The sequence below is a fragment of the Platalea leucorodia genome, assembly GCF_965183815.1.
Source record: "Platalea leucorodia genome assembly, chromosome: 3".
Taxonomy (NCBI): Eukaryota; Metazoa; Chordata; class Aves; order Pelecaniformes; family Threskiornithidae; genus Platalea; species Platalea leucorodia.
The window spans coordinates 46,465,083-46,484,096 of record NC_138825.1 but is presented as its reverse complement, the minus strand read 5'-3'; the positions used below and the strand labels follow the sequence as shown (position 1 = coordinate 46,484,096).

Genomic DNA, 19,014 nt, shown 5'->3' with positions numbered 1-19,014 from the left:
CGTGAGTTTGTGGCATGTAACTATGTATAGAGAAAAGACACTTAATATGCAGAGCACTATTTAGCTGTAGTATATAGCCATACAAGTAAAATTTTGGGAAGAGAGGAAAATAGGGTATACTATTTATGTTTACAGTGAGTAAAAGCAATTATATAACTACTTTGTGCCTGGGGATATTTTTTTTTATTATTATTATTTTTCCAGTGTGGGTTGTTTTGCTTGATTTGGCTGGTATTTTTGGCCTTCACATCAAGCCGTTGGAGCTTACCTGCTGTCACTGTCTGTAGAGGGTGGGGGATGAAGGATGTATGTGAGGAGAGAGCCCCAGAGGGCAAGATTAAGGAGGAAGTTTAAACTGGGTTTTTGTTACTGTCTTCTGAGGTAACAGTAAAGTTCAGCTCCTCAAAATTAAGTGTACGTACTCAGCTCCTTATAACAGTGTATTGCGAGCATGTTATTCAACCTGTTTAGATCACTGGATACTTCAAATTAGCTGGAAAGTGAAAATACGACTTACCAGTGTTGTAGAAGTATAATCAGTTCAGACAAGTTCACATGAATGATTTCAGATTTTATTATAATCCCAACTTTACTTCACATGGTTATTCCTCCCCTTCCCTTCCCCCCTATTTTATCCAAGCATTGTTAATTCCACGTATTTATTCAAGTTGAAATGGAATACATTTAAGATTCTTATAGAGCAACAGACTTTCTAGCCTGAACATTTATAAACAGTTTTATGAACTCGTGGGTTTCCCCATTTGGTGTGCCAGTTTGTGCCCAGTATGTTTATATGAACCTGTATACAGTGGCTAAAATTGCACATCGCTAGTAAGCGTCACTGAGAGACAGGGGGAAGGATGGGAAAAAGTGGCATTTCGCCCTTCAGTCTCCTTCCTAGAATCTCTGTATCATGTCTTGGTTTAGACCAGAAGCTCAGCTTTGGCCTTAGACTATTAATTCCTTAGTTTTGTTGTCTCTGTACAGATTTTTCTGAGTGAGCAGTCCTGTTAGGTTCAGTGATTTTTCAGTTTCCTGGGAAGAGTTAGGACTGCCTTTGCTTATCTAATGTCACCCAACTAGAGCTTTCCCAGCGGTATGGCTGTATAAAGCATAGCTCTGAGTGGTTGACAAAGTAACAGTTATTGTGTTCACTTAAGCCAAATAATTAATTTATCATCAAAAAGAGGCATTTTAACATTTTCAAGATATTAGCAGAATAATATATTTGGACACGTCTCCAGAATGTTTCTGCAGCATCCAATGTGACTTTGTCTCCTAACAAACAAAACCCCCCAGGAGGGCATGTTTTTTAATGCTGGCAGCTAGGGCTTATATATTAATTTTTAAATCAACCTTCTTACGGCATTTAGAAAGCAGTTATTTTGGTTGCTGTGATTGAGGTCACTGATGGCACTTGTGTGCATGAGTTTGTACACGCTCTTCTGAATTTTCACTGCAGACTTCCAGACGTTTCTGCTGTCAGGGGAAGCTGCATCAGGCAGTTTTGGCTTTTGGGTATATATATCTGATGCCATTTCCTCATAGGCTCAGTTTTGATATAAACTTCCCCTCTGGGAATTAAGATCCATTCAATATGTATAAAACTTTCATATGTAATATCATACTTTTTTCCTTGCTGTCTTCTGAAATGTAAGAGCAGGCTCCAGATTCTAATGAAGAATCTCTTGCCTTCATGTTTTATTAAGGCTCTTGTGCATTGACGTTTGAGATGAGTTCATGTGAAGTAAAGGTGCGCTGTTTAATTGTAAATCTTATTGCCTTAGAAGCATCTGAATAGCTGCCATTTTTTGTGGTGATTTTTTTGTCTTGCTTATCTTGCTGCTGTGTTTTGCCCATTTGGAAACATGTGGCAGAGTAAGGTAATAAAATCTGCGCTGTTGTTCCCTGATAAATGCACTGGTAAGCCATAAGATCCTACTATTTGTAAAGCATATTTATAGATATTTAATTGTCTAATTCTTTGTAAGATAGAACTAGCAAACAGGATTTTAGCTGAGAATTAGAAACAGGAAAGTTTTGAACTCTTAAAAAGAAACAAAGAAGGTCAGCTTTAAGCCGGGAAAACAGGTTGACTGAAACTACCATAGCCTTAGGATTAAATTAAACAAACAAACAAACAAACAAAAAACCAACAACAAGGCTGCAATACCTAGTAATGTTCAGTCTTTAAACCTGATGTATTTGATACAGTCTTTTCCAAAATTTTGGAAAGTGCAGTCTCCCTTTGGCACACCTGTTCTCATACGGCCACTGGAGTTTGCAGCAGCATCTTTCCTCCAGGAAGATGGTTGTATTTATTTGTTGGAAGTGCTTCCATTCACTTTTAGGCTCTGGAGGAATATATCCGCTCTCAGCAGCTGGTGGTGGTTTGCCACCTTCTGACCAGTGTAAACACTTGCGTCCCGTTCTTGCTTCCCTGTCCTGAAGGAACTGAACAGCAGCCAAACCATTCCTGTTTAAGACTTTGTGACTAACGCTTTTGCGACACCAGGTAAAAAGGATGTAATGCCACAATTTAGGTTACTCTGATGTGGATTTGATGTTTTGGATTATGTCATAATTTTCTAAAATAATCTTTTTAATTGATCTGTTGTGTATAAGCAACAGTTTATTATATTCCTGAAAAAAAAAAAGCCAAAGGACACCTTTATATCTGAATAATGCTGGTGGTATTATAAAGTTATTTCAGGAGTCTAAAGTCATTATGCATACTTTGGAATCTGATGAGACATCTTATATGTGTGACTGGTTGTGCTTTACATTAATATTTGCTTCAAGGCTAAATTTTCTAAGTGCCTCTACCTACTAGATGCTTTTACTTATTAGATCATACCACCAAATTTTTGCAGTTAGGATGATGATAGAGTTTAGATCTTGTGCTAGAGATCTTTTGTATTGGGCAAGTCTACATGGAAATTATTTTCGTCAAGTATTCTTTAGATTACAGTGGAGTTTTTTGTTTTGTTTTTCCCCAGCCAAGTAGCTGCACCACTGAAGAGACACAGGTACAGCTGTATAAATGTAGCATTGTAATAGTTACTCTACTGCTATTTAAAAATCACTTAATAGCTGAGCATTTCTCTGTCATTGTGCATTTATACTTAAGACTTCTGTGTGAAGTAAGGAAACGTTCCTTTCCAGGTACTTATAAAAATGGTTTTCAGAAAGGTTAAGTGGGCAAATGTTACTAGGCTACACTGTAAACTGGTTGGGAATTGAACTTTTGACTCTGGATCCCTGTCGTCCAAAGGAGCCAAACATTTTTAAAAAATCCAGAGCAGTGTGAGCTGGTGATACTGAGGTATTCTGCCTGTCTCTGAGGTTTCATGCTTCAGGGAGAGGCAGAAGTGGAAAGGTTTGACTTTTAAATGTGTTCTCTTGGAAGAACATCTCCTGATGGTCTCTGCCTGGGGTGCATGCCATTTAAGAAATGCAATGTGTCATTGGCCTTAGGTGGCCAAGAGGGCCAATGGCATCCTGGCTTGTATCAGGAATAGTGTGGCCAGCAGGACCAGGGCCCCATACTCGGCACTGGTGAGGCCGCACCTCAAGTACTGTGTTCAGTTTTGGGCCCCTCACTACAAGAAGGACATCGAGGTGCTGGAGCGTGTCCAGAGGAGGGCAACGAAGCTGGTGAAGGGTCTAGAGCACAAGTCTTATGAGGAGTGGCTGAGGGAAGTGGGGTTGTTTAGTCTGGAGAAAAGGAGGCTGAGGGGAGACCTTATTGCTCTCTACAACTACCTGAAAGGAGGCTGTAGCGAGGTGGGGGTCGGTCTCTTCTCCCTAGTAACAAGCGATGGGACGAGAGGAAATGGCCCCAAGCTGCGCGAGGGCAGGTTTAGGTTGGATATTAGGAAAAACTTCTTCACCGAGAGGGTGGTCAAGCATTGGAACAGGCTGCCCAGGGAAGTGGTTGAGTCTCCATCCCTGGAGGTATTTAAAAGACGGGTAGACGTGGTGCTCGAGGACATGGTTTAGTGGTGGACTTGGCAGTGATAGGTTGACAGTTGGACTTGATGATCTTAAGAGTCTTTTCCAACCTTAATGATTCTATGATTTATAAACAACCTTCTGGTGCTTGTTATGAACAATGGCATAGTGCTGCTTTGTTCAAGGAGGAAATACTTCAGGGTCTAGGCAGATTGATAGCATGTATTTCAAAAATATTGTGAGTTGAGGTGTCCTCCAAAACAACAAAATGGTCTGACAGATCACACCGCAATGATCAATGAATTACAGTATGACACTTTCTGAAGTGCGTACCTTAGGAAGAGGTTTTCTCCAAAAATGTAAATTGTATCCATAATAAAAAAAGGGTGTTTGTGTGTGTATAAGGTTAAATGTGCTACAATTATGATTCTTTTTGTAGTATGTTAATGAAATGGATGCTTGCAAAGCAGTTTGGTGGGTGTGGTTTTTTTTTTTTTCCAAATTGGTCTTTCAGTTGCTGTTGGGAAGTATAGTTGCTTAATTTCCCTTGTTCACTGTGTAATCTACTGATGTTGCAAGTGTCTGCTTCATTGTCTCTCTCCTCCCTCTTCCCCTTGCCCCCACAAAACACGCAGGAAGTAATTTTGGTACTGCGAAGGATCTGACAGAAGAAATAAGATCATTAACATCTGAGAAGGAGGGGCTGGAAGGACTTCTCAATGAACTGTTGGTTCTGAGTGCCAGAAATGTCCGAAAATTAGAGAAAATTAAAGATGATTACACCAGACTGAAAGAAGAACTTGAACAAGGAGAGGCAGCCTTTGGTAAGTAGTTCACAGTCTGTTACAGCTTTTGCTCAGTCATGAGCGTCTAGAAGTCTACTGGGTTTGATGAACCATCCTGCATTTCACAAAACATACTCATTTTTCTGAGGAAAGTTTGGCCAGGAGCTAGATAAACAATATGCTGAATATGCTCTCAGCTGTTTCCACTGGAGGTGAGGGAGGTTGAGGGGGAGGAGGGATATCCTAGCAATATACAGCTTTTGGAGATCTATCTTAGCCCAGTTCTCAAAAACTTTATTTTCTAAGCCCATTTTTGTAATAATGATGATGCTACTACGCATTTATTCACGTACAGAGAAACATATGTAGTCTTTTATGTGGAAGCAGTGGATGCAGTTGGCTGTGACAATAGAGCCATATGTAGTATATATAACTAAATATTTAGTGTGTGTGTAGATAGATAGATAGATATATATAACATATTTGGTGATGAGTTGGAACATATGAGGTGTAGGGGATGCCTGGTTCTGAAGGCAAGAGTTCTCTTTGTAAATTTATGCTTGGGAGGGTGGGTTAAACAGCTTGCCAAACACAGCTCACATAAAACTATAAGCAGTGTGCTTGGGTTGTAGTGTCATGGTGGAATTCAATGCAATTCCTGGGAAAGCTACTGGCAACAAAATAGAAAAGTCATTTCTAGGCTTGGCTTATTCTCTTGTCTGCTGTACCCTCTCCTGAAGTTAAGCAGATAAAGTGGCCTTGATGCTTGATTAAATGAAAAGGCTAAATAACATTTAATTGACTACAAATGTACAGTTACTATAGTTACCTCTAAACAGCTAAGTATAAATCTGAGCGCTACTTTAAAGCTCTAGGGGTTTGAAATGTCTTTCCTTTTTCAGGATCTTATTAGCAGTGGGTTGGTTGAAGAGAGGAAGGTGCCTTTGTTTTAAAAGTATATGAAGTTTCTTCATAGGCAAGTGGATAGACAAGAGCTGTTTGAGAAACAAAAAGTTTTGTAGGCAACGGAATATGTCTAAGACAGTATTTTAAAGATGCATAGAGGAATATATATTTATATATATGCTCACACTCTAATACGTAAGAACTTTCTTAGAAACTAGGTGGTTAAAAATTTAAAAAATGATTCCTCAAAGTAGGGCATTGTTACCTAAGCCGTGTGATTCAAACCCACATCAGGCAATACTTCCTCATTGCTTGGATTTGCAAATGAGTTGAAGGGGTTTCTGACCTTCCAATCTGTCCATTTTGTTGCTGCTTTGTTTCTAGGACAATTAAACTTCCTATAATACACATGCACTTCTCATTTGTATTTTTCTTCAGAAGGGTTTTAAACAAAACCTGTGCAAGACTGTTGCTGAAGCAACAGAATTGGTTGCAGTTCATAGATTCTTTTTTTCTTTGCATTTATGTAGCTGTAATGAGGTGTCTTTTTGGTGTGACCTCTCTTGTCCTACAATTTATGACAATAAATTGCAAAACACTGGGTGTTTACTATGTGGATTATTCTTTTAATTTATTGTGATTCTCTAGGCATAAGGAGAAATTTATCCCTGTGTAAAATAAAACTCCATCAAGCGCATATTAGTGGGAGATACATAAATTGAAATCTGACATCTTCAGGTCTGCTCCCTTGCATGTAACCTTCACCGTTTTCTCCTTTAACAAATGGAAACTTACTTAGGCTTGAGAACACTAGCATGAGTTTGATACCAACAGGTTTAACTGAATAAAAGCCTTCTGATACTTTCTGGAAAACAGTAGACAGATTGTATCTTAAAGATGGCATCCACTTTTACAAACAGGTTGTTATTTTGTACAGTACTTTTATGTTTGGGGAATAAAGCGTAAACAATTGGAATGCAATTTTGTTACCATTTGTTTTTGGTGTTGTTCAAAAGAACTAGAGATAATTGCGTTGGCTTTGTCTGCGCTGTGAAAGGTGTGATTTTTGTCTGGGTAGCCAAGCTGATTTACTGCACGGCCTCAGGCTTTGTGGTTCATTTAAGCCAGTAAAATCCGTGTTGCTGCTGAGACAAGTGGTTTTGCCTTTTCTTCCTGTTCCTGCCCCGTCCCATGCGGCAGCTCGGTGCTGACCAGAAACCTGATGCGAGTGGGGCATTAGCACACCCGTGAGACCCACCAGCACGTGGTGGGAGTGCCGGCGTTGGCATAAGGGACGCAGCAGGGGTGCGGGGCTTGTGACGGGGTATGTGTTGACCCGCTGCTGTTGGTGACACTGGGATTTTGGGAGAGTGTAGCCTGCCAGGAAAATAGCTCCTAAAACGCTTCTGCTGCTTGCGCTTAGTAGTGCAGCGTGGGCTCAGCTGCTCTGTGCTGTGGCTTAAATCAGTGTGAGTGGTTGGTCCCATTGCTTGGTGCAGCCCGTTCCTGGTTAGTTTGACTTCTCCCTCTATAGCTCTGAGCCAGGGAAAGAAATCCTTTCTCCATCTATCTACTAACTGAGGATGTTACTGTCCTCCAGCTTTTTTTTTTACTCTCTGTTTGCCCAGAGTTCATTAGGGAGCCCTTGAGGCTAAATAAGCCGTGCTAACTTAAACAGCAAAAATGATCTGGGCTAGGCTGGCTGATCTGTGTCCTGGCCTGCAGTAGGGATGTATCTGGGATTCCTCCTTGCGACACAGTTGTGCTATGCTTTGGCTCAACTCTTTATGAAATAGGTGTCCGTCCATAAACTAAACATAGGTTACCGAAAGTAATGTAGAGAGAGGTCCCTTAGTCTTCTCATCTTTGAAGGTTTATGCTAGTTTAAATAAGTTAGTGGGCTTATATGTCTTTCGGTGGAGAAAGAAGATGCTTCATTTTTCTCCAGGAAAGATAATCGGATCAACTGGAGCTGTTGTCTCCTCTCATTCTTGCTTTTGTGTTGTTTCCAGGGAATAATCTTCTTCTTTCTCTGCATCAGGAGCCCTCCCTCTTTTTTTAATATAGCACCTTTAAACCTTTGGCACAGGTATTCCTACACGTGGCTATTTCTATGTTGTCTGGCACTTGAACTGTTACCTTTTGTGCCTGTGAACTTCTGAAAACTTTTTTTTTTGCTGAAGATAATACTGCTTTGTCTGGAAAACATTAAACAAAGAAATTGAAATGCTAAAATATGTGTGTATGTTTGTCTTTCTCTTGTGTATAAATTGATCACCTATTTTTTTACTTCATTAATAATTGTTGATTTCTCACAGTAATGCAGATATAAGGAAGCAGACGTCAAGGGAAGAGACTTAATCACACAATAATCAGAGCTGGAATTTTAAATAGGACACATCATTAGCATGTTAATGAATTTTCTCACTTTGTGCCAGCTGCCCAAGTATAAAAGATATTGCAGATGTAGTGCAAAAATCAGGCTTGGCTTACTGTGTTGAGAGCTGTCAGTGCTCCCTGTAAAAGAGATTTGACAAAAATCCTTTCATATTTTTAGAGATGCTCAAAAATATGTTTTTCCCATTGGATAATAGAAGCATCGCCAAGTAATGCTATTTATTAGCATTTTAGGATGAATAGTACTAATTTGCCCTTTAGACAGTAACTTTCTTCTGAGGACATCAGAACACTTCTGTAAAAGTGATCAACTGTTATTTCCATTTTACACATAGGAAAGCCAGGGACACAGAGGTCGCGTAATTTTACCTGAAATGGTGGTGAAACAGAGTTTCCTGATTGCTCTAGCATCAATCATGGTTGAATTAATCACTTGCAATAAACAGATTTGAAATCAAGTGATACTCTGTGTGAGCTTTACAGTCTTCTTAGACTGCAGGTATTTCTGTAGCCTAAGACGTAATGGTTCTGGGAAAATCGCTGAAGGTCTTGTGTTTTAGTGTTGAGCAGATCTGCCTTATAAAGTCAGAAGGTTCTGTTATGGCAAGGAGGAGAACTGCTTTGCAGCCCAAAACAACCAAGCCCACGTTCCAGACAAGTGAAGCTTAATTACTCGCCTGTCTGCCAAACTGCTGGATCACCCTTATAAATCCTGGCTTGGGTTGATTGGCATTTGTAACCCAGGGCTGGAAATGAAACCTACCCTCTTGTCTTGGTTTCCTCATTACCAGTACTGACGGGCAGGTTTTCCTGCCTCATTTGCTGAATTCCTTTTCTGGCTGCACTCAGCCATTTTCTGCCCCTATTACACTTTTGGGAAAGCATCTCCTGGTAAATAATGTATGTATGCACAAAACTAGGGGGGACTATTTTGTGATCTAATTGCTAGGTTGTGCTTGCCAAGTCATCTGAAGTAGAATTTCTATACTGAATTAATTTCTAGAGGAAATATAAAATAAAGGCTATCATGCACATCAAAATAGCTTTTTAACCCTTTTTTTTAAACTATTGTTTGGAGGCTGATACTTCAGTCTCTGCTGCTCAATTCTCATTGACATCATTGAGTTTTATTGTCTTAGAAATTGCTTGTGTAAGTCCTAAAGCTCTTACCAGGCTGCTTGTGGAGTGAAGCTTTCTGGAATTGAACAGATATATTTATTAAATAATGAATTAGATGTAGCAGAGATGTTTCTTAGGAAGCTGGAATTTTCTTTCACACTCAGTTTTTCTTTCTCGTGTTCAATGCACATACTCTGCACGCTTGCACAGAATATCTCGTAGCTTTTTGTCCTCTAACAGAAGACAAGTCCATTTTTTTAATTTGCTTTTTAAAAAAATGAATGTTTTGACCTAGCTACTTAAGAATAAAATGTGTTCAGAATGTACTTTGAAGAGTAACAAAAATTCTCCTAGTCTTTTTACAATCATTGTTCAAAAAGCTGCATATTTGGCCATTATGGAGGATGCAATTAATTAGTCTGAAGCTTAATATCATGTGGACAGCAGAAACCACTAGTGGTGCTGCTTAAAGTAATACTGGCTTTGCATACTGAAATATTTATGAAAAGCAGGTTCTGTGCTTCATATACAATTGTATAGGGTGTGATTTACCAAACTGTTAATAACCATTTACTGCAAAGCATTTTTATTCTTTTTTTAAAGACACATTTTTATACCGACAGATTCAACACTGAAAGTCTTATTAATAGAAGCACGTACAATGTGCTTCCAACTGGGAAACCTTTCTTCTTTTTAGTTTAAATATTTGTTTTTAATAATGGTTGTTATACAAAAGTGTCTCTATTTCTCTTCCTAACTGATTTTTTTAATGCTTTTTGAAAATGTTTAAAGATTTTAAAAACTTTATACCGCTTTTAATTATTTCAAAAAAATATCAATTCAGTATCTGCCTATGACATGACAAAAATTATTCCACTTTTTGCTTCACTGATTTTTTCGGGTAGTGGTTTTAATTTTTTTCCTTGGTGCTGGTTTTTCTGCACCAAATAGGCTTTCCCTATTGTTTCGACAGTTCATCCTGTGTCTGAGTGATTATCTGATTCTAAACTGAAAAGCTGAACCTTTTGATTGCTCCTGTTTAAATAAATCATTAAAGGAGAACCACATAGTGTGTAACAGATGGGCCTCCACGAGGAAGAAGCTGTTCTGAGTCTCATTGTATGTCCACTTCTAATTTGTGCAAGGTCATTACGCTCTGCGTGTCATACCTATATGAAATGCTTGTTGTCATTCAAGTGAGTGGTGAGATGGAACGGCTTATTGCTTATGTCTATGGCCATCTCTATTTAAACAGTGATCTTGTCAGATTTAGCCAGTGTTCACTCTATTTAGCTTTCACAGAAAGTATAAAACCCGCAGTGGTGATGCAGGAATGGGACTGGCACTGCAGCTGGTAGCATCCTTTATTCTGAGCTGACATTCAGCTGATGCTCCGAAGTAGCCCTCCGCAGCCTTCTTTCAGGCAGCATGTAACAGCCATGTCAATGTAAGAAAAGAAAAGGAAAAAACAACAACAAAAAACCCAAGAAGCCTGTAGAAGCCTGACCTTGCAGAGCTCCTTTTGTGTTGTCATGGCCAAATACAGCATGAGTAATTGCACTCTGCTCATCAGTATTCTGTCTGCTGTTTCATTTGAAAAATTGGTATTTCTGCATTTGCTTGGACTTGTACTGTTATGCATATTGCGTGCTTGTTTGCATTTCATTGATCGTGAGCATGATTCTCATTTTCTCGAGTCGTTTTTAGAGCACTTGGGATCTTTCGGGTTAAGCATACCCGTATACGTCTTTTGGTCTTATCATTCTATAATGGTAGTGACTGCATTTCGAATTGTTATCAAGCTTTGAGGATCAAATTCAGACTGATGGTTTTCATTCCGCGTCATGCTTCCACAAAACCTATATAAAACAAGTAAAACCATTTTTTTAGTAACATCTCTGTTAAATAATATTTAATTGTAAGTAGTTGAGGGATTTTTGTGTTATGGAATTGCCTTTTTTGATAAATATTTTGTGTAGAATTTAGTAACATATAAAAAGTAAGTTCTGCTAATCATTTCCTGTGACTAAAATGTGTAATACATTTTTATTTTAGACATCAGTTTTTGTCAGGATAGGAAAGATTGGAAACCAGTCTGTTCTAGCATAATTAAGTTTGCCATATGTCTTGAGTCACTTGTAATTGTGTTTCTTATAATGGTGATTATAAAGGTCATCTTGTCTGGTGTTTTTCATTTAAATATGTAAAATACTTTATAGTTTTCACTTGGAGGATAAAGGTTTAGTTTATATAAATGCAATGAAGGTATTAAATTTAATCTGGCCATTCTGTATAATTAGATGCAAATACCTGTAATGCAGGAAATATGAAATATGTGTTCAGGCAACTTGAACTGACACAGCAGCTTGGTTCAAAGCCCGCTGATATCTAGGGGGGTCTTTTGATCAGACCATTTCTCTGTTGATGCTCAAAGGTGAGCTTCTCTTCTGTCTCTTTCTTCTGAGATCTGATGGTGTGAACTTTACTGAAATGTTTTATATACCTGTGTAATACTCTTTCTTTGTAGACAGCAGTATGACCTAATTACTCACAGAAGAATAACTCCTGAAATGACCTGGTACTGGTTTTGCAGTCATAGAGGTAGTTATGTATCAGGTGCAAGAAACAGAGCTTGGTCTGAAGTTTTATGCTGGCTCTCTTCAGAGAAAAGGATGATCTCATCTTCAACTAGGATAAGCCGTAAAGACATCAAGGTTTCTTAAGTTGTAGTGCCGCAGAAATATAGGGTGGCTCTATATTGGAATCATGGAATTGCAATCTGATGGTGAAAAGTGCTACCTAGCAGCCTTCTGCTGCAGTGAGAGATGCTTACCTCTGTAAGCAACCTCAACCCCGTCATGCAACACGCATGCTTTAATGTGCTGGTATACCTACAAACAAAGAAGCAAGCAGAAAGTTCTGATAGTATGCCAGGGAACTTCTTCCTTTACATCTTAAATGCTATTGCCAGCTATATACACAGTACATTAAGCTTTTGGGGTGTGTGTAATATGAAATTATTCCTGGTTTGCCATCTCTGCTCTGGGTTTCTACATTACTCCACTTTTTAGTTCTGCTGCTTCAACTGATTGGGTTGCAACGGGATAAATCTGAAGCAACACAGATGAGTGAATTTGAAATAAATTTGGAAGTGTATACCACCAATTTTAATCATTCTTCATTAAATTCTAATTCTGCAGCTGCATCTTCTGAGATACTGGGCTCAGATTGAACTTTACAGATTTTTTTTTTTTTTTTTAATGGGTATAGCTAGTTTCAGAAGGAATGAGATGCTAAGATGCCAGAAAGCTAGGATTAAAAAACAAAGAAAAAAATAGTGTCTTCTGGTCATTGGACAAGTGGAACACATTCCGGTATGCAATTCTAACTATTTTAGCATGCCACTAGCCCTGGTGATGGCCAACACACACTCTAAGGTCTGCCTCTTCTTCTGGAGTTTGAGCAGATAGTACTGCCATTCTACTGTACTTTCTGTTTTATTTCATTGTGAAGTTCTTTTTTTTCCTGATGGGCTACAGCTGCCATTTCTAGATCTTGCGTTAAAAGAATTCCAGTTTTGGCAGAAAGGTAAAGTTGTGTCTGTCTGGAGCTGTTTAAAGGCAGGCAGAAAGGTGGAACCTCTCCAAGGGTGGTGGGGTGCTCAGAAGAGGACCAAGAAAACTGCCGACATATGTAGTTACACTTAACAGATAGGATTGAATTACTTTTCAATGAAAGATAAATACTTGTCTCACAGACGAGGTAACCGAGACACTCACATAATTGGTTTTGTGGTTCTGTTGGTTTTGCCATTTCTTATAGGTACTGCTTGTAGGTATTTGGTCAGGACCTGTTGGATGGCATTACGGCATGTATTTGACAACTTGATCCTGAAACATTAACAGGTTGGAAGTATGAAAACAGTGTTTGGCCTCTTAAAAACCTGAAATTTTATTGAAAAAGTTAGTAAACAGTTGGCCTAGCATTCACAGGTTTCTTTATTTTAAGTTATATTAATTTTAGTTTTGATTCTCAGTGTCATACAGCAGTTTTGCTTTTTCTTATTTATTTGACATTGTTCAAGTTATGTTAACGTGGCATGATATTTTCAGGTCCCAAAAGCGTGCAAAGGACTCTTTAGGATGCTTTGCCTCATTTCCTTTATTTTGAGGATGAGTATAGAGATGTCTGAGTCTGAGTTGTCTCAGTGCCAGGAGGCACACAAGGCGCGAACATCGTTCTTCCACTTCGATCGGTCTGCGGCTGCGTGCTCTGGAGTCCCAAGGGCCACAGCGCAGTCTTCTGTTGGTTTTTTCCTCAAGACACGACCGATCCAGTTCCATCTCCTCCTCCTCACTTCATTACTGATTTTCTCCATCTCTGCCATTTCGTTTTTTTTTTTTTTAAAGTTGATGCTCGTCGTTTCTGCAACTTTTTATTTTTTTTTTCCGGGAGGAGGTAGTTGTCCTCCTGCCCAACCCCCATGACTTGGAGGGCCAGTGGTTTTTCTGTCAGGGTGGCCTTCCCTTAGGCTGCGTTGGTTCGCGGCACCTTCTTCAATTTTATCCGGTGCACCCTCCAGAGAGGGATCCCCTATCCACCACCCAGGGGACGCGCCTTCTAGCCGTGCAGCCCCAGCCGAAGGAGTATAGAGATGGATGGGATATTTAAGGAATAGTGTCAGTTTGTTTTCAAGTAGCACTTCAGTGAAACCAATCAGGCAGTTTTCCTTCCAAAGATTCAGGCTTTCTGCAGATTGAAGATAAAAATAGTACAGCATTTTACGTTCAGTTAATGTTTTTTATTCTTATTTAATTTTTATTTAATTTTATTTATTTTTTTTTTTAGCTGTAAGCAAGAAAATGTTGTTTTGGGTTATCTGGGATCACTGATGTAAAATCAATGTCCTAAAACAGGATTATACTGTAGCAGAACCAGAGTGAAGATATTGTTTAACTTTTTAGTTAGAGATGTTTTTTCAGCTCTATGTATTTTGATTCAAAATCTTAGCACATTGACATGTTGCCACCCAAAAGTTTTCATTCAAGAGTTTTGGCAGTGTTTTCAGGTTACAGTGTACAAGTCTAATTGTATGCTTGCATGTGTAAATGCATGCAATTTGTAAAGAATTGTGCCTCCTTACATTGATGGTAAATTCACCTCAGTGACTGAATGAAAAGTCAGCTAATTTTCTGAGACGTCACCTTTCATCTTTGCTTTGATATTGACTGGTAATATTCAGATACAGCATCTAGGAGTACGAACAGCTAAGCAAAAGAAACCCCTGGGATACCATTCCATTTGGAACACAAGATGTCCCTCATGAAATACAGGGTTTTTTTTCCAGTTTTTGTTGCTGTTGATTGTCAGATGCAGAGTAGTTAGATCTTTCTGCCTCACTCTTTCCTGTTGTTACTGGTTTAAGGTTTTCTTTCAGGTATTTGCAAATACAGTAGTAAAGATAAAAGCTAAATGAAGGTTTCTGTGATTAAGATATTGTAAAATAGGGACGTTATCATCCTCGACTGACTTTTCACTTAATAATTATATACTTAAAATGAATGAAATGACTATCTGCTGTATTGTTTGTTACTTGAATCACCACAGGGTTCCAAGCATGCTGCAGACTTTATACCCACAGATACGCAGAAGTATAACCAAATCTTGAGTAATGCAAAATATTTATTGAAAGATGGGAGAGGTATAATATCTGATGATAAAACCAGAATAAAAACACTGAAATTGTAATCCTCTCTAGAACAACTGTTTTTTGTCCTCAAAATTATTTTAATGCTGCATGCATTATCCTAAAGAAGGCTTTACAATAGAAAACCTCTTCCTATTCACACCTTTTACCAAGACACAAAAGTAGAAATACAGAGAATTTAAATGGAAGAAAGAGAGATTATTTGTTCCGACTATGATTCCCCAGAGAAAATGTATTTACAATTCTTGTTTTATTTTTCTCTAAGCTTTTTGTCTTTTTCTGTACTTCCATTAAATCCTAACTGATTACTCTGAGGCAATGGAAATCTTATTTAGAGCAGAGTTAAGTACCTTGTATCTCCTTTCAGGAATTGAAAGTTTTCATCCAAGAATTTTCTTCCTTCCTCTGTCCTCGGAGACATAAACTGGAATAAAAGGCAGAAAACCAAGGAATTGCTAATGCCTGGGGTCAGGAGCTGGAACTCTGTATCCTTCAGTTTGATTTCTGTTCTCACTGGAGCAGGAACAGAGAGTTTGCTCATGTTTCAGTTGATTTGTGCCACGGTTTCCTTGCATGAGGAGTGGATGTAACGACTGCTTCTGTTACAATGATGTTGTGAGATCCGTGGTCCACAGACTCAGTACTTAAGCACAGGAGATGGTAGTAGCAGGCTATAGCATAAGACCAGGGATTTTGTCACCTATAACTGCACAGAATCTGTGCTCCATGTGCAGCAGGTGCTAGTGATTAGTATTATTTCTGATTACCTGCCAGATTTCAACTGATAGGCTGAGATTGTGTAAAAAATACATCAGACTCTACATTCAAAAGACTACTCTTTTGTTGTTGTTGTGTTTGAACCCTGGTTTGTTTGTTTATACAAAAAATCATAGAATCATTTAGGTTGGAAAAGACCTTTAAGGTGATCAAGTCCAACCGTTAACCTAGCACTGCCAAGTCCACCACTAAACCATGTCCTCGAGCACCACATGTACCCGTCTTTTAAATACCTCCAGGGATGGAGACTCAACCACTTCCCTGGGCAGCCTGTGCCAGTGCCTGGCTACCCTTTCCGTGAAGAAGTTTTTCCTAATATCAAACCTAAACCTCCCCCGGCGCAGCTTGAGGCCGTTTCCTCTTGTCCTATCACTTGTTACTTGGGAGAAGAGACTGACCCCCACCTTGCTACAGCCTCCTTTCAGGTAGTTGTAGAGAGCAATAAGGTCTCCCCTCAGCCTCCTCTTCTCCAGACTAAACAACCCCAGCTCCCTCAGCTGTTCGTCATAAGGCTTGTTCTCCAGACCCTTCCCCAGCTTCATTGCCCTTCTTTGGACACGCTCCAGCACCTCGATGTCCTTCTTGTAGTGAGGGGCCCAAACTGAACCCAGTATTCGAGGTGCAGCCTCACCAGTGCTGAGTACAGGGGGACGATCACTTCCCTGGTCCTGCAGCCAGGCAGCTCTCCAGCCACTCTCCCCCAAGCCTGTAGCATTGCATGGGGTTGTTGTGACCCAAGTGCAGGACCTGGCTCTGAGCCTTGTTGAACCTTATACAGGTGGCCTCGGCCCAATGATCCAGCCTGTCCAGATCCCTCTGCAGAGCCTTCCTACCCTCCAGCAGATCAACACTCCCACCCAACTTGGTGTCGTCCGCAAACTTACTAAGGGTGAACTCAATCCGCTCATCCAGATCATTGGTAAAGATATTAAACAGAACTGGTCCCAATACTGAGCCCTGGGGAACAGCACTCGTGACCGGTCACCAACTGGATTTAACTCCATTCGCCACAACTCCTTGGGCCTGGCCATTCAGCCAGTTTTTTACCCAGTGAAGCATACGCCTGTCCAAGCCATGAGTAGCCAGGAGAATGCTGTGGGAAATGGTGTGAAGAGCTTTACTAAATTCCAGGTAGACAACATCCACAAATATCGTAGCAGACAGAATATAATGAAAACTTTGAGTCATGCTAACTAAAAAGAAGATTCAGTCGTCATATTTGTGCAAAATATGTTTGGTTTGATGTGCATGTTGAAGGCTTGGGTAAAGATAAACAGGCAGTGTTTGCCAAGCTGCATAAGATTAAACAGTTCATTACCTGTTGGAATTATCAGCTGGAAGACACATTGCATAATTTGGACTACAACCTTTATACGCTTTTGGCTGGATTATACCTCTTATCTAGTGAGGTGCATTGAAATATAATTAACAACGTGAGCTGGAAATGACATGCTGAAACTATGTATATTTTTGTGCAGATAAACAATCCTATATCTAGATCAGAAGTCATAGCAACATTTTCTCTACTAATTTTTTCCCAGTTCCTGTATTGAAAACATTAAACAGAGAAAAATTATCTGTGCTCCGTGCCAGAGGAAAGCAAATAGGCACCAGCCATGTGTCCTGTGGGCTTGACTTTAAGAACCTTTGGAAAATGTTAAATCCTGCAGAAAACAGCGGGAATAGATCTCTTGTATTCTTGATTTTGAATGTTTTGTTTGAGAGACAATTTTGAAAATACCACGGAGGTAGAAATTCTGATCCGTTTGTATGAGTAAGAGGTTTGCTTCCAGTTTCAGTAGAGTTCAGGGTTTCACCTCTGGCATTCTGCTATATTGAAACTGCAGCGTCCATTCCTGAGCTGAGCTGCTTGGATGCAGGTCCTCTTGCTTTGATAGAAGTGCTGTCCACATAAGAAAGAGCAGAACTTGGTCAGAAATTCTTTTAACTAGAAAGTCCTTCAGTTTATCACTAAATGATGTATTTTGTAGTTGGCAGACCTTTCCTGTTAAAGAAGAAACAGATATTTTATTTTGTAGTTTTTAAGCTAAAAGCTAATTACTTTGATTTTAGTTCAGTGAACTTATAGCCCTTTGACTTTTGCAATGAATTTTTTTATTTTAGGACAGTGTTTCTCTGTAGTCAGGAGAAAAATAATTTTCTTTACAAGTCAGAGTATTTACAATGTGGCATTTCCAACAGAATCACCTGTAGCATTCATTCTTGTTACTGCAGTAAAAGAATGACCTGAATGAAATGTATTGCTCTCATATTTTCAGGTTTCCAATATGCAGTCTTGTGGGTATGTAAATGTTCTTTTTAATTTTCATCTAATGAGCAAAATAAAAATTTGCACATCCCAGCAGAAAAAGGTTAAAGCCCTGGTATGAAGTTTATTCCTTCTATTCAGTACCTGCGAAGAAAGCTGCATAAGTACCAGTGTAACGTACCATCAGTCATCAGCTCATGAAAGGGTCAGCCTCATTCTCAGACGGCAGGATGTTACTGCAGTGGGAGAGATGTCATTTAAATAAGCCTTAGATACTGACTGAACTATCCGATATTGTATTGTCTTTCTTAGTATCTTAGATGGAATTACAAAGGCATGGGTCTGAAAATTTGTTAGCTTAACTATTTTTTTCGTTGTGTGCTTTCTGTTTACATGCTAAGTAATGGCAGTTTTGGGAAAACTTAAAAATATGAAAACTCTAGAGAGGGTCACAACTATTCCTGCAGCTTTCTGCTGCTGAACACAGCTTTCAGCAATTTCTGCGAGTACTTGGCTTAGTCTTTTACCAGCCTAAAAAAGCGTGGATGGTCTGTCAGTGAAGCCTGAAGATGCTTTATGAGCAAATTGGCCAATAGTCAGAAAGATTTTGCCTGCAGCCTGTATGCAGTATGAGTTATAGACCAGGGAAAATTGAACAATAAAGCCCGTGTATCTGAATAGTTTTTGCTAGTGAGGCTGGTTAAAACCAGTTGCACGTATGAGCCCTCTTTGTTCTGCTATCGTAGGCAGCCTAAGACAGTATCGTACCGTTGTTCAGGTAGTTAAGAGCATTCTCCATTGCCTGGAGTTTGTCTTGAGTGAAATGTGAGCGTATTTGCACTGATCACAGAATTGGTTTGGACAGCAGGTGGAAGAAAAAAAGAAATTTTAGATTGCCATTTGAACTGGTCTTTCTCATTTTTTAGGAAAAAAAAATTTTTTTGCATTCTTAGTAGCTGTTTCCCTAATGTTGACAAAAGATAGAAATTGTAAACTTTTTTATATTTCTATTTGATGTCTTTTGGAATATCACAGATGGTGCTTGATGATGGAATGAAGGCAGTACTTTCAAAAATCGAAGAGAATTTGTAGAGTAGTCG

At 39.2% G+C, this 19,014-nt stretch overlaps 1 protein-coding gene across 1 annotated transcript in view; it reads left to right on the top strand.

Annotated features, from left to right (window-relative positions):
• DISC1 (DISC1 scaffold protein) overlaps positions 1-19,014 on the top strand; it is a gene marked incomplete at its 5' end in the record, with an annotated part of 189,232 nt that overhangs the window by 79,196 nt on the left and 91,022 nt on the right. The window contains 1 exon segment of the mRNA XM_082305578.1: positions 4,590-4,778. Coding sequence (XP_082161704.1) covers positions 4,590-4,778 — 189 coding nt within the window.